At 52.2% G+C, this 24,530-nt stretch overlaps 1 protein-coding gene across 1 annotated transcript in view; it reads left to right on the top strand.

Moving 5' to 3' along the window:
- Nucleotides 1-16,490: 16,490 nt before the first annotated feature.
- Nucleotides 16,491-24,530, top strand: part of DGLUCY (D-glutamate cyclase) — a 43,773-nt gene continuing 35,733 nt past the window's right edge. The window contains exons 1-3 of the mRNA XM_081105494.1: nucleotides 16,491-16,605; nucleotides 19,977-20,130; nucleotides 22,119-22,317. Coding sequence (XP_080961620.1) covers nucleotides 16,503-16,605; nucleotides 19,977-20,130; nucleotides 22,119-22,317 — 456 coding nt within the window. The 5' untranslated portion in view covers nucleotides 16,491-16,502. The remainder of the gene's footprint in view (nucleotides 16,606-19,976; nucleotides 20,131-22,118; nucleotides 22,318-24,530) is intronic.

Raw genomic sequence — 24,530 nt, 5'->3', positions numbered from 1 at the left:
GACCCGTGATGCCACTCTTGCACCCACCTCAGTTAGTGCAAGTGCCCCCTACTCCTGGGCATTGTGATTTGAAGAGCTGCTGGGTGAGACTCCACTCTCTCCTGCTGCCCCCTCCTGGCTTGGCTGTGGTCGAGTCCTGGTGGAGTTCATGGGGTTGCTGGTCTTGTCGATGCCTCAAAACCTGTGCAGTGGAAAGTACTGTAGCACGAATCTTAACCCTGGTGGGGATGGTCCCGTTTATTATTTCCTGTAGGGTCCTCAGACTGTTTGAGTACTGGTATTATATAAAAAGAAGAGCTATTCTGTACTGAACACGTACCATGTGCCAAGCATGGCTAAACATGTATCATTTCATTTCATCCGTGTAACAACCATGTGAGCTCCATATTCCTTTGTTTGTTGGCCATTCTCTCTGTACAAGTGATGAGACTGAGGCTCATGGAGGTTAAATACCTGGCCCACGACCACAGGGCAAAGGTAGCTCATCCACCCTCCCAGCTCCAGCTCTGACTCTAAAACCCATGTTCTTAACGGCTCCCTGAGTCTAATTCAGCGGGAATCGTGTGGCACCAGGAATCTGCATTTTTACAAGGGTTCCGCTGCGGGGTGTGGAGAGCGGCTACAGTGTTAGGACAGGTTCAAGCCTCGGACTAATGAGAGGGCACAGTTCTCTCATGGCCACGTGCAAGTCCCAGCTTGGAGGGCAGGGCCCTCCCAGCACAATTATAGCCACCAGCTGTAGTTGTAAGCTTGAACCTATGGTCCGAACACGTGGCCCCACGTGTCTGAGTGACGTGGGCTTGATAGAGTTCAGGTGCATGTAATCGAGTAGGATTGAAACCCACGAGAATGCTGTAAACAGCTAGACCACGCCCTTACTTTGCCTCCTGGACTCTGGCTGTAAGATAAAGACACGGCTTGTAGTCCGTGGCGCTGTTGCTAGCGCTGCATCAGAGAGGACAGCGTCCCACCCAGACCCAGCTTTCTTCTCTTGTCTGTCTTCTCTAAGTCTTTCACCGCCCCCTCTCAGGGCCCATGAACCTGGCTGAGCTGACATGGCACATAAGGCGCCCTGGGGCTGAGTATGCCATGGCCGTGCGGGCTCGCCACAGCGGGGGTTCTGGAGCGGGGCACTTTGAGAACACCGCCTCCCATAAGCAGAAGCGAAACTGCTCGCATGAGAAGGATGTAATGTGCAGCACCTGCAGCCTCATTCTGGGTGAAAGAAAATGCTGGGCCTGCAGCCTTCTGTAAGGAAAGAGGAGATTAGGGGAGGTGGTAAAATGTGAAGACCCCTCCTAAGCCCCAGAAATGTGCAGCTCCGTCAGATTCACCTGGGGCGGCGTCACTTTCCCCTGTCCCGGGAGGGGCCCCGAGCAAGTGTCCCCGGGTGGGTGAGAGCGCTCACCTCTCAGGGACGCCCGGCTGTCCAGAGGAACAGCATCGCATCTTAACCGAAACGGGGTCCTCCTGGCAAACCCCCTTTCCTCTCTTAGTAAGTCAGACATGGTGCTCAGGCTCTCAGATCTGGAACTGGTTACGGCCCCATAGGCAGAGACAAAAGGAAAAAGACTTGTTATCATCTAAACACAATGAATCTGTAATGAAACAAAGCAGGCCGGGCTACAGCCATTCCTTGGCTCACTCTGCTTTCCAGCGGCTAATCTATGCTTGGCAAGGAATCGGGTGGAAACTAACCCCCCCCCCCGCCCCTACCACCTGGTGGCCCATGTTTTCTCGAGCTTTTGTACCTCTTTTTGGCTCCTGGGTAGGGTTGGCCATAATCCACGGAGCAGGGGCCGGTGCCCTCATGCCCACAAGGGCCAGCAACGAGGTGGTGCCCAGCAGAGAAGAAACAGAGTGGAGAAAACCAAAACTGTGCCCCGCGTTGTGCTGGGTGTGTGACTGATAGGATTTCATCTCCCAGAGAGCTGTTGTGGTTATGTCTTCATTGAATGAATGAGAAAACAGAGGTACAAATACACAAGTAACTTGTGCAAGACCACCCAGATAGTAAGACCACCCAGATAGTAAGACCACCCAGATAGTAAGACCACCCAGGTAGTAAGACCACCCAGATAGTAAGACCACCCAGGTAGTAAGACCACCCAGGTAGTAAGACCACCCAGATAGTAAGACCACCCAGCTAGTAAGACCACCCAGGTAGTAAGACCACCCAGATAGTAAGACCACCCAGGTAGTAAGACCACCCAGCTAGTAAGACCACCCAGATAGTAAGACCACCCAGGTAGTAAGACCACCCAGATAGTAAGACCACCCAGATAGTAAGACCACCCAGCTAGTAAGACCACCCAGGTAGTAAGACCACCCAGATAGTAAGACCACCCAGCTAGTAAGACCACCCAGATAGTAAGACCACCCAGGTAGTAAGACCACCCAGGTAGTAAGACCACCCAGGTAGTAAGACCACCCAGATAGTAAGACCACCCAGATAGTAAGACCACCCAGGTAGTAAGACCACCCAGATAGTAAGACCACCCAGATAGTAAGACCACCCAGCTAGTAAGACCACCCAGGTAGTAAGACCACCCAGATAGTAAGACCACCCAGCTAGTAAGACCACCCAGATAGTAAGACCACCCAGGTAGTAAGACCACCCAGGTAGTAAGACCACCCAGGTAGTAAGACCACCCAGATAGTAAGACCACCCAGCTAGTAAGACCACCCAGATAGTAAGACCACCCAGGTAGTAAGACCACCCAGATAGTAAGACCACCCAGATAGTAAGACCACCCAGGTAGTAAGACCACCCAGATAGTAAGACCACCCAGGTAGTAAGACCACCCAGGTAGTAAGACCACCCAGATAGTAAGACCACCCAGATAGTAAGACCACCCAGGTAGTAAGACCACCCAGAGCCTGGAATCAAACCCAGAGTCCTTGCCCCTTCCACGTAGTCGTGTGCCACTTGCCACTCTCTCGGGCCACTGCCTCTGTGTCTGTTCCTCAGAACAGATCCTCGACTTCCAGCCCAAAGCTCCCCTCACAGGCCTTGGCAGAAGGCCACTCACCCGGGGCTCCAAGAATAACGTCAATACAATGAACCATTTTAAAAAACGAGATTATATATGTCGAGCACTCAGCCCAGTGCCCGGTACTTTCGGAAAGGACTCAGCAGACCTCCGGGCATTGTCGGGCCGAGCTGGGCGTTCCTGGCTGCAGGAGACTCCGCTGACAATTTGGGAACAAACACTTCTTAAGTGACTATAATGGATGGTCGACATAGGAACAAAAAAATAGACTTGGACTCAAGAAAATTATAATCCAACTGGGGAATTGAAAGCATTGCCTCCCTAGAGAAAGAAATGAAAACAATTCATAGCCTCATTTCCCGTCCTATTCTCGCCAACTACGAAACGTGCCGCAGCTTTGGAGAAAGTGACTTTGCATCTTTTGGGGGCCTCAGTGTCGTTGTCGGAAAAATGGAGACACTACGGATCTCCAAGGGCTTTCTTGTGAGGCGTGCGTACGTGTCCACCCTTCGTCGTACACAGTGGCAGAGGGTGATGCGCGCGTGATTTCCTCAAGTTAATCAGCTATGAGTCAGACCGAGAGTCAGTAGACAGCCACACCCACTGGCGACCCGAGCTGCCACTGCTGCACCCACCACATTTAGTGCAAACGACCCCCCCGCCCCCCCCCCCACACACACACCTGGGCATTGTGATTTGAAGAGCTGCTGGGTGAGACGCTGCTGTTTCCTGCTGCCTCCTCCTGGCTGCCGGTGGTTGAGAATCAGACGCTGAGTCCTGGTGAAGTTCATGGGGTTGCTGGTCTTGTCGATGCATCAGATGTGTGTAGTGGAAAGTACTGTACTTCGAATTGGTTAGAAAACTTTGCGTCCATCCGCGGTTGCTAGCTGACTCTGTGACCGTGGGCACTGAACGAGGTGGGCTTGCTTCGAGACCGGACTTGGAAATGACGCTCTGCCTGTGGCGAGGTGCCGGGGTCCAACCCCAGCAGGTCCAGGGGTTCCCAAAGGCGTAGATGGAGTCGGCGAAGAAGGAATGACACGGAGACAGCGTTCAGTTGATCATCAGCCTAGCCAGGATCTCCAGCCAAGTTCTGGTCTCAATCTCCAGAGAGGTTCTGCTTAGGATCTCCAGCCAGGTTCTGTGTCCATGTTCTCTTGCTAGGTTCTCCAGGTTCTCCAGCCAGGTTCTGTAGCCATGTTCCCTCACTAGGTTCTCCAGCCAGGTTCTGTCCAGGTTCTCCAGCCAGGTTCAGTCACCAGGTTCTAGTCAGGTTCTTTTGCCAATTTCTGTAGTCAGGTTCAGTCCAGGATCTCTTGCCATGTTCTCTCCAGCGAAGTTCTTCTGTCTGTAGGTTCTGTGTAGGTTCTGTCTTCTAAGTTCTGTGTGTAGGTTCTGTCTTCTAAGTTCTGAGTCTTGCTGTCTTGTTACATCTGTATTTATACCAGTTGATTCAATCCTATCAATCTCTATTACAAAGGTTAGGGCGTTTCTTATCTCCATTCCAGGGAGTAAAGATTATGTAGCTTAAGCATGATTGTTCGTAGTTAAAGTGATTAATTACCCGCCTGGCACTTAGTTGAGGGGTTTTATTCCCTCCCTAACTTCAGGGGAAAATCCCTACCTGGGGAAACAACCTTTCTCAGAGACCTTGGTTAAAACACATAGTGCCAAGAAGGTGAGCAAACATATTAAGAACAGTATGCCATATATGCCAGGTCCTTTGAAACAGAAAGGATGGACCGGCTCCCGGCAGCGAGGGCCCGAGATTAGAGAGGAAGGAGCGTTCCAGGGGGTTCTCCTTTATCCTAATGTCACAGACACCCCAGCCCCAGTTGCCCCTCACAGGCCTTGGCAGAAGGCCACTCACCGGGGACTCCAAGAATAACGTAAATAAAACGAACCATTTTAAAAAACGAGATTATAAACGGGGTTCCCTGACTCACGGACCTAAGGATGTCCTGAGGAGGATGGGTGAGATGCCCTGGGTCTAGGGGGCACCGTCATGGCCCCCATGCTGTGGGTTGGAGCTCTTCGGGCACCAGTTTGCTCTGCTCATGATGGTGGAATGGCCCGAGCAGTCCAGCCCTTGCAGCTGCAGCTCTGAAGGCCTCTGCCCCCCTCACCCCCCTTCTTAGGACGAGTCCTGAGCCTCCTTCTGACCAAACCGTCGCAGCTGCATGGAGCAATCCCACACACGGGGGTAGAATTCTGGGATCAGCTCAGCTTAGGTTGCAGGTTCCACACCCAGATCTGTGGAAGCACTGGAGCCCCACATGGAAAGGGGGTGCTCTTGGGGGGTGCGATTTGGCAGGGAGACTGCCACTGTGCTCACCACGGGGACATTGGCATCTCTACAATAGAAAGGAATGAGCAGGCTGTGTCTGAGAGTGAGCCCACCGCCTCGTTCCCTGAGAGGGCGCTGTGGGAAGTGGCTTGTGGGAGGGCAGTGGGGGCACGGGGGGTGGGGGTGGGGGGGCAGGGTGGCTGTGCCAGCCCTGGGCCTGCAGTGCGCCTGGGAGTTTGACTGGTGTGTCTACCAGCACCACCAGCAAATGCCGGAAAGGGGCCAGTTTCCTTCCGTTATGTTTCCTTCTATTATGAAGGCTGATGCTGCGGCCATTGACTATTTACTCCGCCTTAAAGCATCGGGGTAGTGAGGAGAGAAGGGAGTCCACGGTTCCTGGGTGCCCGCCACGTGCTGGACGGGAGTTTATCTCTGCCTGTTCTCCTTGAATGCTCCCCAGCTCCCTCTGAGACGGGTGGCATCGCCCCGGGTCCCAGATGGAGAAGGAAGGGGGAGTTAGGGCACTCGTCCAGAGTCACTCAGCTCACAGGTGGGAGAAGGGAGCCTGGAGCCCGCAGGCCTGCGTGGCTCTCAAATCCACAGGCCAGCAACTGTGTTGCAACCATCTCCAGTTTGTGAGAATTCCACTGTCCAGGATGTCACAGCGAGTCCCCTGGCCGATGGCGCTAGGCGTGGTGACAGCTGCTTGGGAGCAGGAGCTTGTCCTCCGTTACATGTGTGGTAGCCAGGGGCTTGGTGAGTGTAGAAATCTGAGGGCAGGGGGCTGCTCATGGACCTGCCCCGCGGGACGGAGGGCAGGACGGAGGGCCCGGGAGAAACAGGGCTGCCCAGCATCATCGCCGGCCTCCTCCTCACACCCTCCTCTCCAGTGGCTCGAGCGTCAGCTCAGTGCACTGCATACATGGTTTCCTCGCACCCCAAAAAGCTCCTTCGAGACAGGTGCGATTATTCTCCCCGTGTATAGATGAGGAAACCGGGGAGCAACCACGAAGGCTGAAGCCACAGCACGTGGCTTGTGCCCGTGGGCTGTGCATCCTCACCGCCATTTAGAGATGAGTACACGTAACCTTTGAGAGGGGGACCGCTGAACTCACCTGGCTGGCAAGTGGCTGAGCCCGGATTCCAACTGTCTGACCCCAGAAACCAGAAGGGTGGTCTCTATCACTTAAGGAAAACCTTTGGGGAGGGGGGGGACTCTTTGGCCTGTGGATCCAGCCAGGAGAGGAAGTCCCACATGCTCCCGGGAGAGAACAAACACAGGTCCTTTCTTGGGTCATCTGTGCACATTGGTGTCCCTCTGCCCTGCTCCCCACTTTTCCCCTCCCCCAGTCACCATGTCAGGGGCCCTGACCAAGCCCAGGGAGGAGCCCCTTCTGGAGCCTTGGGCCACATCACCCCCCAATGATGCCGATGCCAGTAGAAAGCCTTTTCAGTGTTAAGGGCACTTACAACACAATCACAGAAGCTGGGAGTGGATCCGGTCCACCGAGCCGCCGGAGGTACATGGGCTATGGGAGAGGGGAAGGCGAGGAAGTGGCGTGCCCCTTTCTCTGTTCTGTTTTTAGCCTGTGCTCTCAAAGCAAGTAGGTGCCATGGTGATAGGTGCCATAGAAATAGGCCGAGCCGTTCCCATGGAAATAAATGCACACGTGTTGGGGAGAATGGGGTTCTGCTGTGTTCTGGCTGCTGCCGAGGGCAGGACCCCAAAGGGCCCGACCCCCAGACCAGGGCAGAGAGCCACTCTAGGATGGCCTCTCCAGGCTTCTGACTTTCTCACTGCGATTGTCTGAGGCCCCCGAGGGCACAGCGTCCCTCCAAGGGCACCCCAGCCCTCCCCGAGAAGTCCTGAAGGCGCATGGTCTCTGCCCAGCACAGCGATCACCCGCGTTGGGAGCCCGCGACCCCCATCCTGCCTGGATGCGGAGCTGCCGCTGGCTTTATGCAGTGAGTGGGTAATACAGAGCCGTGGGGCGGGGACCGAGTCCCGAACGTTTTCAGGAATACTCGGAAAAGGAAACCGCGGAGGAGCTCAGCCAGGAAGCAGAGCGGGGAAAGCATCATCACACCCAAGATGGCGGGTTTTGGTCTGTGAGACCTCGGGCAGTAGACTCAGGCCCAGCTTAGCTATTTCTGAAGGCAGTTTTCATGGACCGAGAGACCCTTAAGACAACTGCTCAAGCCATCCCGTAGTATTTCCATAACCGTCTCTGCGTAACTGTTGGTAGATGTATATAAATGAAGCTGGTCAAGCTTAGTTCGTTTTTATTTGGATGTATACCAATTACATCCTCTGAAATGCAACCCCCATATACATACACCCTTTAAACCTTAGGCCTAGCGTGGGAGGATTAAGTTTAAAGACCATGTATTAGTAGCTCTGCCCCTAATATCTACTTCTGTCCGTAATGGGGCTCTATCAGATATATTCATTTCTATACATTTATGCTGTCAGATGGCATACTTCCTTTAGGGCAAGGCTGGCCGCAAGTTCAACATGCTTGCTTTAGGGCAGGGGTCCTCAAACTTTTTAAACGGGGGGCCAGTTCACTGTCCCTCAGACCGTTGGAGGGCTGGACTATAGTTTAAAAAAACAAACTATGAACAAATTCCTATGCACACTGCACATATCTTATTTTGAAGTAAAAAAACATAATGGGAACAAATACAATATTTGTATTTGCATGTGGCCCGCGGGCCGTAGTTTGAGGACCCCTGCTTTCGGGGAAAGCAAGTATGCTTTTGAACTAAAGTATGTCTCTGAGACCAATAATTCTAAGAACTGACCATTGAGATTAATTTTACTCTCCGTTAAAGCACAGGCTAAAAACAGAACACACATACCCCCAACAAAGGAATTTTTAAGAAACTTTAATAGTTACTACCACCATCGACTCATAACTGCTGCCCAAGAAGTTACAGATTATGAAAATCATCCAACGGGAAGGCACTGGAGAAGCGTCTGTCCGGCATGCCTGGCATTTGGCACGAAGAGACGCTTTGCCGTCCAGTTCACGTACCTTCTGTGCACGCAGGCCGTGTGTGAGGTCATCACCGCTAGGCAAGCCCTTTCCCAGAAGAAAAGTCCATGGAGCCCCCAGCTCCTTGAATAGGCTTGTGGGTCATGCCATTGGTGAAGCTTGCAGTGGAAGGGTAGCTAGACATTTAAGCAACTGCCTGGTTCCTCCCCAGGGAACCATGTGGCTTGGCGTTTACTGTTAGTAGCATCATTCCCTTGCCCGATATCTGGGTCCATGTGTTACGTCTCACAGTGACAGGGGTTTGGTCTGGCAGGGCATTGCAGAGCCTCTGAAATAAATAAGCAAACGTGCAGGCCCGGCCAACGATGAAACAGATGGGCTGGCCTTTGCGGCCCCTGACAGCGCATACCTTGGAGTTTTGCCAGCCACGGGGTTGGATTGCTGTATGGCACTAAGCAACCGAAAGCAGGTTTGCTTTGAAGAACGAGGCACTCAAATAGTCCACGACTCTCTAAGAATGGACGTTCGCAGTCACGTTTGGCAGAAAGAGTTTTCCCCAAGTTTCACAGAGCGATCAAGCGACTGCTTGGCCATGTGAAGCGCGCATACAAAAACCCTGCTTTGCCATGGAGTTAGGACAGGAGCCCGAGTCAGAGAACATTTTATATGTAATTCAAGATTCACGCCAACCCTGGTGTCACTTTCACACCAACATTTTGAAACTAAACAGTTAATGTGAATGTACCTTAACCCTCGCAGTTTGATATTTTAATCTAGATTTTATTTTTTTTATGATGGTAAACTATATGTAACATAAAATTCACCATCTTACCCAGTTTTCAGCACACAGGTCAGTGGCAGCGAGTACACGCGCATCATCCTGAGACCATCCTCACTATCTTTCTCCAGAACTTTTTCATCATCCCAAACTTAAAATCCGTCCCCATGACACACCAGTTCCCCACACTCTCCTGTCCCCAGCCCTGGGCAACCACTGTTCCATTTCCTGTCTCTGTGAATTTGACTATTCCAGGCATCTATACTAATAAAAGGGTAATATGCTAATTAGACCAGAGAGACCAGATAGACCAGGGGCTATCAGCCACAGTGGCGGGGGCTGAGGCAGAGGCAGTTAGGGGTGATCAGGCAGGCAAGCAGAGTGGATAGGGGTGATCAGGCCAGCAGGGGAGCAGTTAGGGGCATCAGGCAGGCAGGCAGAGTGGTTAGGAGTGATCAGGCAGGCAGGCAGGTGAGCGGTTAAGAGCCAGTGGTTCCAGTTTGCGAGAGGGATCCCAGATTGGAGAGAGTGCAGGCCCGGCTGAAGGACCTGCACTAATTTCATGCACCGGGCCTCTAGTTTCCTATAAGTGGAATCATACAGTGTTTGTCCTTTTGTGACTGGCTTATTTCACTTAGCATGATGTCTCCAAGGTTCATCCGTGCTGTAGCATGTGTCAGGATTTCCTTCCTTTTAAAGGCTAAATAATATTCCATGATATGTATATACCACATTTCATTTTTTTTCTGTTTAATTTTTCCATAACTTATTTCTTATCATGTTTAAATTTTGAAGCAATCACAAAGTGACAGAAAAGTTGCAACTTTTTTTTTCTTGAACTCTCTGAGCGTACGTTTTGCTGGTGTCCCCATCCTCCTCCCATACTTTCCTGCATTTTTCCCTCCTACCCACAACACAGCTGTCAAATCCAGGAAGCTGACACAGGTTCATTGCTACCATCGAATCCTCAGACCCCCTTTGAGTTTCACCAGTGATCACAATAGTGCCCTTTTTCTCCCAAGGATCCAGTTCAGAATCACTCTTGCATTTCATTGTGTTTGTTTACTCTCCTTCAGTCTGGAAGAACAGCTCCTCCATCTTTCCTTGACTTAACGTGACCTTGACACTTTCGAAGATGACAGGTGCTGTAGACCATCCCTTGGTTAAGGTTTGTCTGATGTTTCCTCATGATCGGATGCAGGTTATGCATCTATGGCAGGCATGTCGCTTTGAATGGCAGTGACCTGGCCTCCTTCTTCCCCACTACCAAGGATCTCATCGTTTCAATTTATTCCTATCCTAATGATGGTCACTTCGGGCACATGATTAAGGTGGTACCTACCAGGTTTCTCAAAGATAAAGTTAGTTTTTTCCTCTTTGTAATTAAAAGGCTTTTCACGGGGAGGTACTTTGAAGCTATGTAAATATCCCACTCCTCATTAACTTTATTTTTTTATATCCATATGGATGTATAGATTTCTATATTAGTTTGTGAATTATACTCCAGTCCCATCATTATTTACTTTGAAGCTCATACGTCCCCCAGTTTGACCAGTGAGAGCCCCTTCAGTCTGGATCCTCTCTATGTGGCCTCCTCCTTCTTGGAGCATGCTGCCACTTTCTGACCCGATAAGATGTTCCAGGCTCGCTTCTGACTTCCTTGCCCAAGCTGTGGAATCAACCATTTCTCCAAGGAGTCTCGGTTCATTTGAATGGAAAATGGTATCTAGAAGCCAAGATAAGGCGCTGGATGTGCTCATTACTCATGAAATGCTGCTGCCCCCAGGCAGAGCTAAAGGATACTGTTTCCCAGCATGCACGCGCGCGCGCGCGCGCGCGCACACACACACACACACACACAGTCCTTACCCTTCGATATCACATGCCAGGTGTCGTTCCCGACCCTCTGAAGAACCCCTCCTTACCCTGACACCACAGGCCGGACCACCCTCCCTGGGGATGGATGCCCTCCTCACCACTTGGGCTCTGACCCCCTGCTTTGGGTCACCAAGGTGTCCATCCCTCGCCATGGATTCCTGCCTTGCTCTGCTCCACCTCCTGACTCTAGGACTGAACTTGTTTAGTCGGCTTTGACCACCATCGACTTTGGTTAAAAATACTTGTTTTGTTCGCCATCCTTGCGTAATGGAAGCACTCGTATCTGACCTATTGAATCAACAATATAAATCAGTATATAATATGTCCAGCATTGGCCCAATCTTTTGTCTCTGTTATAATGAAAAATTTTTTTTGAAATATTTATACAGTTAGGATACCTTTTCCTTACGTCAACATCTCTTTTGCAAATTCGCAATTGTGTCTAGGCTGCCACCAGCAACTGTCTTGGCAGTTGAACAACTTCCACCACAAAAATTAATGAGCGGAGACAAGGTCTGCACACCTTGCTCTGTTCTTCCGTGGTCATGCGCAGGACTCTGGGGAAGTGACATCTACAGGCCAGAAATGGACTTTCCTAACATTGGGAAGTGCTTATGCTTGTGAATAATGTGATCTTCTTGGCTTGACTATGAGCTTCAAGGAGATGGACTGTGTCTTCTGTTATTCTTTGTACCTGTCAAGGTCACGTCCTGCATACATACAAGATGCTTGCTGACCAGACATTTAAACTTCATTCTCCATGTCCTCCATGACATAAATTCCTCCTTGAAACACTTGATTCTCTTGGCTTCTGAGCCACCTGGTTTCCCTCCTACCTCCCTGGTTGCCTCATCTCGGTTGCATTTGTGGGTGTCACTTGCTTTGCCCATCCCCCTGACCGTGGACATTCATTGGGTGCCTTCCCTGTGCCATGCACTGTTGCAGCCGCCAGAGATATATCAAGAAATGGAACAGGTCAAAAGTTCTGCCCTGGTGGAACTGAAGGGAAACTGAAAACTTTCTGTGTGTGTGTGTGTGTGTGTGTGTGTGTGTGTGTGTGTGTGAGAGAGAGAGAGAGAGAGAGAGAGAGAGAGAGAGAGAGAGAGAGAGATCCCTTGTCCCTCCTTCACAAGAGCCACCTGGGCTCCCCTAAGCATGCTGAGGGCTGGCTGGCCCAGCAGGGCACACGAAGGGTTAAGACAGCCTCTCTCCTGCAAGGGTCTTTTCTGGGAGTGAGACTTTCTAGATGCTCATCATCCTGGCCTGGCCTCCCCTCTCATCCATCTGTCAGCGCCTCTTTGCCTGCCCTGCAGTCCATCCCCCACCGGCAGCCAGAGCATCCTCATAAATGGTGAGTCTTACGAAGTCACTCTGCTGCTGAAAACCGTTGTGATTTCCCATTGCTCTGGGGATCCATCCAGGTTTCTTCCGGAGCTGGCCTCTGCTTGCCCTCTCAGCCCCTGCGCCCCTCCTCCTCCCTGTGGCATACACCTCCTCTGCACAAGAAGCTAGTTCTCCCCACTGCTCCCTGCCTTTGCTCATGCTGTCCCTGCCTAGGCACCCGCCCTCCCCACCGTCTGTGAGTCTGATCATTCCTCCTCCTTTCAGACTCAGCCCAGGAGGGCTCCCTCTGCACGTGGCATCATAGTCACTGATTTACTTCCTGTCTCTCCCAGGGAGACAGACACGATGCTAATTATGTGGTTAAGGTCTGTCTCCAGGGAGGCAACCCCCCGCCCCGTGAGCGTGGGCTGTGGCTGTCTTCTCCCCACGGTGCCTGCAGCGCCCTGGGCGGGAGTAACACACACAAGGGCAATGCTTCCGTGGCGCTAACCGTGGGCCCAGCCAGGAGTTGTTCCGAGAACCTCACACGTGTTAGCTAATTTCATCCCACCGCAACCCAGGGAAGTGCATGCTGTTATTAGGTCCTGTTTACAGTTGAGAAAATAGGCCCAGAGGGGTTAATGACCCCCTCCTAAGTGTAGGGACGGGTTTAGAATTCAGACAGTCTGCCCCCAAATCTGTGCTCTGTGCCATGATGCCTGCTGAATGCATGCATGGATGCTGGACTGTGCCGGAATAAGGCTAACATTGTGAGTGCGATCTTAGCAAGGGTGGGAATGCAGTCAGAGGGAGCTTGGGAGTGTATGGTATGGATGTACTAGAGTTTAGTTACCCCTCTATTTAACTAGCATTTAACCAACCTTTGTTAGGTTGTTGCTATGTGGTTTCTATTACTAACATTGCCACCATGGGCCTGCATTCAGCCCACTGTTTGAGCACATCTGGAAGATGCGTTCCTCCGGAATTGGACTGGATTGGATTGGATTGGATTGGATTGGACTGGATTGGATTGGATTGCTTGGGTAAAGCAGAGGAATGACTTCCTAATGGTGGAGTTTCAATCATCTGTGACAGGCATAGAGCAGATACTTTGACACTGGGCTTGGGATGTGTCAGATCCTGCTAAGGAACTGATTTTTGTGGGCCCCCTCTCTGGTATATTTGATGCTGGGGAATGATATTTGTGGATTTGATAGTTTGTTATTCTCTAAAGAGAAAGGAAAGAACTTGCAGCAGAAAGGTGACTTCTTAAAGTCCAACCAAGCCTCCCTAATGAGACCTCCCCGTCCTATCTCACTCCTAGAGTAAGACCTCACTGGACCAGGAGACACTGGGCCACTCAGCACCCCTCAGCAGTGAGTTCACTCGAGACCCTGGTGGAAAGCCTAGAAGTTCAGGGTTCAGTCCCAAAGAAACATAAAGGCTCAAGAGACTCTGGCCTCAGAATCATCTTGTTGGGGGTGCTGGTCCCCATTTTTCCTACTGAGGCTGTCATTTCCATTAACACCATACGATGGATGGATGGATGGGTGGATGGACATAGATAGGTAGATATTGATCAAGCAAGCATGACTTTATACTTGCTTTTGGATTTGGGCTCTACCACATACTAGTTATGAGACTTTAGTTAACTACTTTGACCTCCCTGAATCCCACCTTTTTTGTCTATAATGGGATTAATAATATCTTCTTTGTTGCAGGAGGGGTGGGGGGTGTGAAGAACCAATGGTTGTAAACCATTGAGGGTAAAGGGCCTGGCACACAGTGGGTTCTCATATATGGTGGGGGTTGCTACCGTTTCATATATGACTGGGCATTCTCTGGTTGGTGTATTGAGGGCACTTCTTTGGCAGGAGCCAATGTACGTCATGCTCTGTTTGACCCCTGCCTTCAAGGGGATGATCCATGAGGTAGGGGATCTCAGCCTCTTTCCCTCCCAGCATGCATGAGGTGACATTCAGGTGCCTGGCACACTCCCAGCATGCATTTCACAGGGCAGGAGTCCTAGCTGCCCTCATTTATCTCCAGGCCAGGAAAGTAACAGGAATGACTGAGGTCCACTTGAATTTATATTAAAACAGTAGATAAATAAAGCAAGGGAAGGCAATCATCTTCAGAGTTTGGTTTCTGGCTACAATTTATTTGCAAAACAGCCCCCAGTTTATACCTACCATCCTATCCAGTAGTAATGGGGAGGGGGGGGTGGAGCCCTAGATGGTTTGGCTCAGTGGATAGAGCGTCGGCCTATGAACTGTAGTGTCCTCGGTTTGATTCCAGTCAAGGGCACATGCCTGGGTTGCAGGCTGGATCCCCAGTAGGGGTCATGCAGGAGGATCAATTATTCTCTCTCATCCTTGATGTTTCTATGTCTCTCTTCCTCTTCCTTCCTTTCTGAAATCAATAACAATATATTAAAAATAAATAAATAAAAATATAATGGGGGGGTGAAGGCTAACAGGTACATGTGGGGGGTGTCTCGTTTGATTGGGTTTGGGGTAAACATCATTCTTTCCTCCAGATAAGCAGTGAGGACAGTTGTTAGAGGGGTCTGGCCATGCCCCCACATGGGTTGGGAATGGTTCTGTCTTGGACCTTTGCTCAGTGTCTGGCTGAGGTGTTAAGCCCTCCGCAGTGACCATGGGGAGCCACAGACATCCAAGACCTTAGCCGGTGCCCGGCTGCTTGGCCCAGGAGCGAGGTCTGCTGGGCCCAGGCGGGCTCTAGTCCAGCAGCAAGCTCAGGCTTGACCTGCCAATGCAGCTGCTTTAGCCTCAGCATCTCCACGGGGGCACGGAACCCAACCTCACCTGACTCCCCACTGTCCTCTCCCGGTGTGCCCACAGTGCTCGGTTCCTGCGCCTATTAAAGCATTCGCTGTCAGTCTTAAATACATCTCTACCTCTTCCGGGGCACTGTCTTTACTTTTCTGTTTGCTAGAGATTTTATACAATCTCAAATTCTTCATCGAACGGCCATGGCGGTTACGTAGTTTTCTACCGCTGATATTAGAGGTGAAAACATACACCGGTGGTTTAAAATCCCATCGGGCTCTCCTCTTTTAGACAGAAAGAGTTGTGGGAAGCCAGGCTTGTCCAGAGCCTTCCCTGTGGGCATTGCCTTTGTGCTTCCACCCATTCTACAGTCAGCCAGTCATTCAACAAACACTCGCTGAACTCCCACTTTTGCACCAGGCACTAGCGAGGCACTGGGTCTGCTTTGGTGAAGAAGACATGAGCTGTGCCTTGGAAGCCAACACACTGTGACCTCGATTTTGCTAACACGTTGAAGCCTCTTTTTCTAGAGTGTAAGTCAACTGATGGGATTCTTTCCTAAATGTAATCTCCTGGAGCTTTGAGACCATCTCTAACAATTAAAAATTATATTTGTATTACAGTTATAACATGAATAAATAATACAATCATTAATAAATAATAATACAAGAATAAACCATTTCACGTTCTCACAACTGTAAACCTACTTTTGCCCACCCCTGTATTCATTCATTCGTTCACTAAAGCTCTGTGTCAGGCACTGTGTCCAGAGTAGTGGCAGTAAGGAGGTATAAAGAAGGAAACATAAAATCTTTATCTTCTAGGACCCCTAAGTCTAAACGACAGAAATCACATGTAGACAGAAAATTCAGCCCGCTGTCTCATTTGTGATCAGCACTCATTCATTTGTTCATTGGGTCATAAGCGTTTTGGGTGTGTACAGTGTACTTAGGCTGTGGTTGGCGCTCTGGGACCTGTAGAAGAGGCCTAGGCACTTGGGGTCTCCCCGGGGTTGGGATAGGGGGTCCTGAGTCAAGTAGAACCTCAGGCCAACTGCAGTTCAGGCCACAGAATGTTCTGAGGGCCCAGGCGCCCAGCATGAGCCAGTGCACACCTCTTGGCTTCCTCCTAGAGGTGGAAGATTCTGAGCCAGTTATGAGGGATGGAAAGGCCTTCTGGGAGGGAGGGAGGACATTCCTGGCCAAGGGAAGAGCATGAGCAAAGGTCTTGAAGTGTTCGGAATTTCTGGAGACTGAGACAGGAAAGGGGTGGGGGAGGGACAAGAACTTGTTACAACCGATACACATCCCGGGGCTGGGCCAGGAACAGCCAGGACTGGACGGGATCGGGCATCTGATGGGGAATTGCCGCCTTCAAGGGAGCTGTGCTTTCTCATCTGTTCCCCTTCGTTCCCTCATCCAGACTCTCTGCAGCCCATTAAAGGATGTCCCGATGACCTTCACACTCCACCTGAAGTCCTGCCCTCTTGCTGCCATAAGGAGTTTGATTCTACAAAAGAAACCAAACATCAGAAACATGTCCAGCACGATTCGGGGTGAGTGGTGCTAGATGTTTTAAAAAAGAGAAAAAGCCCAGCCCGTGTGGCTCGGTGGTTGAACATCAACCTATGAACCAGGAGGTCACGATTCGATTCATAGTCAGGGCACATGCCCGGGTTAGCGGCTTGATCTCCAGTGGGGGGCGTGCAGGAGGCAGCCGATCAATGATTCTCTCTCATCATTGATGTTTCTATCTCTCCCTCCCTCTTCCTTCCTCTCTGAAGTCAATAAAAATATGTTTTTTTAAAATTAAAATTAAAACTAATAGAGAGAGAGAGAGAGAGAGAAATTCCCTGGGTCGTGAAGTTTTGAAGATACTGGTTGTGCAGGGCGCAGGAATCCCAGAGATGCCCAGCGTCGCACGGGAGACAGAAAGTAAGAGCAGAATGCTGTCAGCTCTGGTCGCTACTTAGCCTCCCAGCAGAGCTGGCACGTGGGCCAGCCTCGGGTGTGAATACCTGCCCACAGGTGGGACTGGCACCACGTGGTTCTGTTTGGTTGCCACAGCTTCGTAGGCAGAACCACCCACGGCCTCGGACGATGAGAGGGTTTCCCTCCCGTAAAAGTGCCCCTGGCTATGCAGCATGTTAACCTGGTTCAAATTCGGACCAGGCCTCCCTGCCTTGGTCTGATCTTCACTGGGGGTACCCAGCTCCCCACTGTCTCCCCAGAGTGACACCCAGGGCTCTAAAAGATCCTGCAAGAGAAAACATGTCAAAGTTGTCATTGACCCCAGTTGCAGCCAAATTTCATAACCCTGGTGGGTGCAGAAATCCCATCAGACCATCAAGAGCCCTCCCCTCGTCGGTCCCCCTCAAAAAGGCACCACTCAGCCCTCTGTTCCACGTCCTGTTGCTAATGGGGACTCTCCAGGGCCAGAGCGGAGATGGACAAAACCAAAACGCAGTGGCTCTGAACTCTATGCAATAATTAGAGAGGAAACAAAGAAGCTTTGTGCGCGTCGCCCCTCCCGGAGTTAGGGTCTTAAAGGTCCCGTTTGCTCTCACAACAGCGTTGGAGGTGAGAAGGGGGTGGCCGGGGAATGCGAGGCCACTGGGCTGGCCCGGTTCCCTTCCCCCTCATTCCAGCTTATTTTTGGAGGCTCGCTGGGCTTGCTTGAGACAGGCAGCCGGCTTCCTTGGGCTTTCAGCAGCTGGCAGCGTCCGGTTTGTCCTCATTTTGGAAGTCTGTCTGTGGCATTGGCAGGCACTGAGGATTCGCGATCAGGAGCTCCAGGCAGTTAGAGCAGGAGCCAGCCCCAGACTCTTCCCAGCAGACACCCGGCATCTGCTCCATTTCACCATCCCCGGGAAGGAAAGTGCCGGAGGTGGGGGCAGACCCAGCCTAGCGAGGCCTGGTGCCCCCAGGGACTCACGGGCCACCCGTCTCAGGTTTGCATCCTGGCTTTGCCATGCACCAGCTGTGCAACCCTGGGAAATTCACTCCATCTCTCTGAGCCTTATTCTCCTCGTGTGTGCAGATGATTACATAGACAAATTGCTTGGCACAGACAGCTTGGCACATGCTAAGCACACAGAAAATATTAGCTGACAATATTATTGCGGAAAAGAATGTCCACAGGATGAGAGAGCAAGGCTGGCATGTAGGAGGACTGTGCCCAAGGTTATTTCTCCAAAAGAGCATAATTATGTTTTTCTTTGGGATGGTCTTTTTAAAGGAAATAATCCTTTTTTTAAATATAACTTTTTTCCCCTCCAGTTATAGAATGATTCCTAATTACTGGGTACAGTTTAGAATACGATTAGCATGTGGATGTATTTTCTTTTAGTTCTTTCTCTCGATTTATTTTTTAATTTTTTAATTCTTATCCAAGGAGATGTTTTTATTGATTTTAGAGAGAGAGGAAGGAAGGGAGGAGAGAGAAAAAGACAGAGAGAAGCATCGATGAGAGAGAAATATCGATTGGTTGCCTCCGACCAGGGATTGAACCCAAAACCTAGGTATATGCCCTGACCAGGAATCGAACCTGTAGCCGTTTGGTGTACAGGACAACACTTCAACCAACCCAGCCACCTGGTCAAGGCTCTCATGGACTTTTTACAAAGGGGAATGTGCTGAACCTACTTTCGTTACCTAGTATCATTCCTTTAATGATACAGCCCAAATATCTCTTCATATCATAAAACATTTCTTCCGTATCATAACTTTAAATGTCTGTACAAGGTTCCATTGAGTGTAACTCCACCCCTCCTTCCTCAACACCCGTCTGCTAGGTACTGTACACGCAGAGTTCTCGTTGCGGTCGGGAGATCACTGCCATGTTACCCGAGGGAAACTGAGCCCAGGGTCACACCGCTGGTCAGAGGGAGGCTCGGGATTCAAACCTCCAAAGCCAAAGGCCTTCTCGTTCCAGAGGAGGGTGGTCGCCACCAGAGGGGGTCGGGGCAGGCAAGTGGGGCCTTCCTCTACGGCTCCGCTAAGACGTCTCTGGAGGGAGAGTCCAGGACTCTGTGAGCCGCTCAGCCGAGAATCTGCCCAGACAAAACACATGGGCAGTCTCTTTCCCAGAAAGGACATCCAAGTGGCCAGTGGAGCATCTGAAGAGACGCTCACTCACGCTCAGCACCTGGGCAATGCAAATAAAAACCTAGTGCGACGCCTCTGCACACCTGCCGGGGTGGCCGGAAGGCAAAAGGCCAGGAATACGGAGTGTGGGGGAGATGATGGCGCGACCAGGAACCCACACGCCGCTGTGGGTGGGCAGTGGTGGTACCAACCACCACTCTGGGTCTGCTTAGCTGTATGTACCAAAGCTGAATATGTACGTACCCTACCTATGCCAAGCAGGAGTATGCATGTGTATACCCCCAAGTGCATGTGGTAAAATGGTCGCGACTGCACCATTTGTAACAAGGCCACTGGAAGCCATGCAGATGCCCGTCGGCAGCAGTCTGGGGCAGATACCCTGTGGTAGCGAATGCACCACACAGCCATGAGAATGCACCGACTACGGTTAAACGCAGCAATATGCCTGGTTCCCCCAAACATGCTGTTGAATGAGAGCAACTGGACTCCCAAGACCCACACTGCACGATGCCACTCCATGAAGAACATCGTATGAAAAAGAGGCAAAGGCATGTGTGATGTTAGAGGTCAGGGTAGTGGCTGCCCCTGCAGGGGGAGGGGTGTAAGATGGCTAAAAGGGGAGCGAGGGGTTTCTGGGGTGCTCATCATGTCTGATTTCTTCCCCTGGATGCTGGTTCCGTGGGTGTGTTCCTCCCCTGAGACCAGCGGGCTGTACGCTCACGTGCACTTTTCTGTGTGCGCTGGGCTGCAGTAGGAAGTTAAACTACGAAGGCCCTCCGAGAAGCACCTGACTGTGTGTTCTTTCTCTCCCCAAACCCAGGGCCCCGACCGGCCAGCGTGGTGGTCCTGCACAGGGCCCTTGCCCCGGCCTTTGAGACGTTCTGCCAGGCCAACCGTGGCCCCCTGCCCCTGCTGGGCCGCAGCGAGCCGGGCAAGTGGGCGTTGCCTGCCCTGGGCGCCGTCTCAGGCACCAGGTAAATGCGCAGATTAGTGGGGTTAAAGGTGGCAGGGCCGATGCTGCAGCCAGGTGCCTGTCACCAGGGACCTCTGTCCAGCTTCGCGACCCCACAGAGCCTGGCACGGAGGCTCGCTCGTGACTGTTACTCAGGAAGGAGATGCCCTCCCCCCGATCCCACTCCTACCGCTAGCCCCTGCCCCTGCCCCTGCCCCTGTCCCTGCCCCTGCCCCAGGTAAAATCTTTGGAATCACCAAGAAAGCCCAGCCCTGGAGAAAGCCCACTGGCACTGCCCTCCAGCCACGTCATCACCAAAGCCAGAACCCTGTCTGCACAGCACGAGGAAGAAAATGGTCCCATTGGAGTGACTTTTCCTGACACTATGTCTGGTCACCTCCAACCCCCCAGCCCTCTCCCCCAAGAGAAAACTTTGGGGAATGTTCTGCTGTTACCATGTTGTGGACTCCAGCGATCCCCCCTGGGCCGAGGCCAGCTCACGTACCTTCTCCCTAGCACCTCCCATGCTCCCAACTCGGGGACTCGCAGAGCAGACCACTGAGCTGCCTCCACTGTTCCTCTGCCTAGGTTGTGCTTTCCTCCTTGTCCAGCTGGTGGACTCCTATGCATCCTTCAGGGCCCAACTCCGGCACCTCCCGCTTTGTGGGGAAGAATGACTCTCTCCCTTCCCTGTGCCACTCCTCTACCTAGACTGTGAGCACTCACGGTTCTGATTCCAATGGAGTCTCACCTGCCAGGGTAGGATTTTGAGCTTCTTAAGGGCTGGGCCTGTGCCCTCTCCATCACCATAGCCCCATCACTGGGTCTGCGCCCGGCACGGAGGAGCGGTTCGGCAAACGGCTTTGGAGTGAATGAAGAACGGGCTTGTAACCAAACTCTTTCAACCCTGCAGACGTTTCTCTAAGGAACAAGGAAGGCCTCGCCATGGCCAGCCCATGTGTCCTCTGTTCCTTCTGTCTGCGGGCCCTGCCTCGACAGCAGAGAGAACACCATTGTTTTTTTCTTTTCTTTTTTAAAATATGTTTTTATTGATTTCAGAGACAGGAAAGGAGAGGGAGAGATAGAAACATCAGTGATGAGAGAGAATCATCCATCAGCTGCCTCCTGCACGCCCCCTACTGAGGATGGAACCCGCAATCCAGGCATGTGCCCTGACTGGGAATCCAACCATGACCTCTTGGTTCCTGGGTTGATGCTCAACCACTGAGCCACACCAGTCGGGCCACTATTATTTATTTATTATTTTTCTTGCTGGTTGGGTTGGTCTTGGGTAAGGTTCCAGGAACTATAACAGGATGGGGCAGGGGCTATATTATATGCATGCTGACTTAATCGTTTCCAATCTGGCAAGACCTGAAAAACGCCAGCAAGGCCCCCTGCTCAAAACTGCATCGCCTGCCGCAGTGCCAGTGCCAGAAATTTCAGCCCCAGACGCCCTCTTCCCTCTCCCTGGTCCTTTTCATTTTTTATTATTTTTTAATGTATTTTTATTGTTGATAGTATTACAGATACCTCCCATTTCCCCCCCTTTCCCCCTCCTCCCAGCCCCTGCTCTCCCTCCCACAGGTCTTCGCTACCCTGTCCATGGATAACAGTATATAAGTTCTTTGGTTTATCTCTTCTCATCCACCCAACCCCACACTGAGGTATATCAGTCTGTTCCATGCCTCCCTGCTTCGGGTCTTAGGTTGTTGGTCAGTTCATTCTGTTCATTAGATTCCACAAATAAGTGAGAAGGCCTCGCCATGGCCTTCCTTATTCCATAATCATGTGATGTTTGTCTTTCTCAGACTGACATAAATATTCACTTAGCATAATATTTTCCGGGTCCCTCCATGCTGTCCCGAAGAATGAGAGACTCCTCTTGTTGGCAGCTGCATAGTATTCCATAGTAGTAAACGTCCCCCCGCTGCCCTGGTCCTTTTTAAAAATGCCTGGTCAAGGCCCGTATTGAGCCTGGGGCCTGCGAACTTCCCCTTGTGTCCCCAGGATGGACCGTCCCCAGTTCCGCAAGTACGAGTTCGGTGCCTGCACCGGCAGCCTGACCTCGCTGGAGGAGTATTCGGAGCAGCTGAAGGACATGGTGACCTTCTTCCTGGGCTGCAGCGCCTCCCTGGAAGGGGCCTGGGAGAAAGCGGGGCTCCCCAGAAGAGACCCTCCGGGCCACGGCCACGTGGGTGCATACAAGGTAGGGACACAGTCCACAAGGGCAGAACGACTTGAAAGTGTGGCTCACCCTGTATTTTCCTGTGCTGGGAGAGCAGCAGCTCAGGAGGCAGGAGGCCTAAGCGCTGGCCCCAGCTCAGCCACCCTTGCACCTGCTAACCTCCGCGAGCGAGTCTCTCTCCTGCCCACCCCCCGGACTGCCGTGGGCACCCGGCGTGGCCTGGGGTGGGAATCCAGCCCTTTCAGACAGATCGCTGCGGCTCCATAAACCAAACCTGTTTGGAATTTGTCTGGCTTCTTCGTTGTTGTTGTTGTTGTTAACCTCACCCAAGGATATTTTTCCATTGATTTTTAGAGAGAGGGCAGGAGACAGAGAGAAAGAAACGTCCATGTGAGAGAGACACATCGATCGGTTGCCTCCCGCATGCACCCTGACAGGGGCTGGGGGTCAAGCCTGCAACCCAGGTACATGCCCTTGACCAGAATCAACCCGCGACCCTGCAGTCCACAGGCCGACAGCCTAACCACTGAGCCGAACCGGCGAGGGCTGTCTGGCTTCTTTAACTTAGGGCAGCTCAGTGGGATTTTTGAAAACCCTTCCTGGCTCGCTCGTCCTGGCATCAGTGAGGATGTGCCCGGCTGGGTAAATGCTGGGGATTTGTGGCGGAGCCCCAGCCGGGCCATCCGCTGCCTCTGTCAGGAAGCTGGGTCATGTTCTGGGCCAGAGGCGGCCGCCGGCGGTCACACACACTCAGAGTGGTCCCCCTCCCGGATGTGCCCGCTGTTAGGGCTGCCTCCCTGCTGTGTCTCCGAGGTTTTATTCCAGCCGCCGCATGCCATGGGGAAGGAACCAGACTCCCTCGTTCCACTCACCACCCCTTGGACATGGTGTGAGGTCTGAGAAGGTACCTGGCTGGGTCGGTGGTCAGCCAGCGTCCACGGCCCGCCCGGGTCTCTTCACGGAGGACTCACTCTGGGGATCTCACCTTGAGCTGAAAGCTGTCTGGTTTGGGCTCCTGCCAGGGAGGCCCGCGCTGATTCTGACAATAAACAAGGCTGCCCACAGTGCAAGCTGCTTTTCACGCACGAAATAGGTGCCTGCGTGGTTTTCTTGAAAGTAGGGAAGGGGGCAGGGCAGAGCCTTCGCTGCTGGCAGGGCCCAGGCAGGGTCTGGCCCCAGAACACAGCCCCCATTTGCAGGTGAGAGCTGGGAAGACCTTGTGGCCCATCACCTGCGGCCTTTCGTTTTGGGTGAGGAAACTGAGGACTTTCCCAGGTCCCCAGGCCCGACGGGAGCCGGGGCCTCCTGGCTCCCAGGTGTACGATGCCGTCAGTGGAGGTGGCCGTGGGCCGATGCTTTGCAGGGGTGCTCGTCTCTGCCAGGCCGCGCTCACAGAGCCATGGTTTCTCCTTGTTCTTTTATTTGCACACTGTCTGCGGCTGCTTCGTGCTGCAGCAGCGGAGTTGAGTCACTGTGTTGGCGGCAAGAACAGCACCAGATGTTAGCCGGGTGGCGTCAGACCGGACTTGGGTTCAGCAGCCTGGGTACCGAGTTCTGGCTGAGAAAGAATTCACAGTCAAGTGGGTACCGAGTTCTGGCTGAGAAAGAATTCACAGTCGAGACTCCCAACTGTCAGAGGAAGTTCATTTAGCAAGTCACAGAGGCAGAAGTGAGCCATAGAAGACATGGGCTCAGGGAACAAGTGACAGAGGCAAAGGTAGGGCCCATGGAGCTTAGGAGAGAGAAGGCTCAAGGTAACGTGCCTGGGGCAGCGGTTCTCAACCTTGGCTGCGCATTAGAATCACCTGGGAATCTTCTTAAAAATCCTGATTCCTGGGCCTCATCCTCCGGAAATTCTGTTTGTCTGTTACTCATGTTGTGGCCCCACCCCATCACAAAGAAACAGAATTTCCGGAGGATGAGGCCCAGAAACCAGGATTTTAAAGATTCTCGGGGTGATTCCAATGTGCAGCCAAGGTTGAGAACCCCTGGCCTGGGGGGACGTGCTCCGAGAGGAGAGCGTGCCGAGCCAGGGTCTCTCTCCGACACTCATGGCCCCAGTGGCTACCGAGCAGCTTTCGGTTTAATGCTGACGCCTCTGCACATTGGCTCCTGGAGACACGGCCTGGCAGCCACCTGCGAGTCAGTCGGCGGCCTCGAGCGGATGAAGGGCACCCCTCGGGGATCGCTGTCTGCCTCCTGAGAGGGTCCCCAGCCTGTGCCCTCTCGGGTGC

Source organism: Myotis nattereri (assembly GCF_964212035.1).
Source record: "Myotis nattereri genome assembly, chromosome: 1".
NCBI lineage: Eukaryota > Metazoa > Chordata > Mammalia > Chiroptera > Vespertilionidae > Myotis > Myotis nattereri.
Note: the sequence above shows the minus strand (reverse complement) of the source record. Positions and strands in the feature narration are given on the sequence as shown.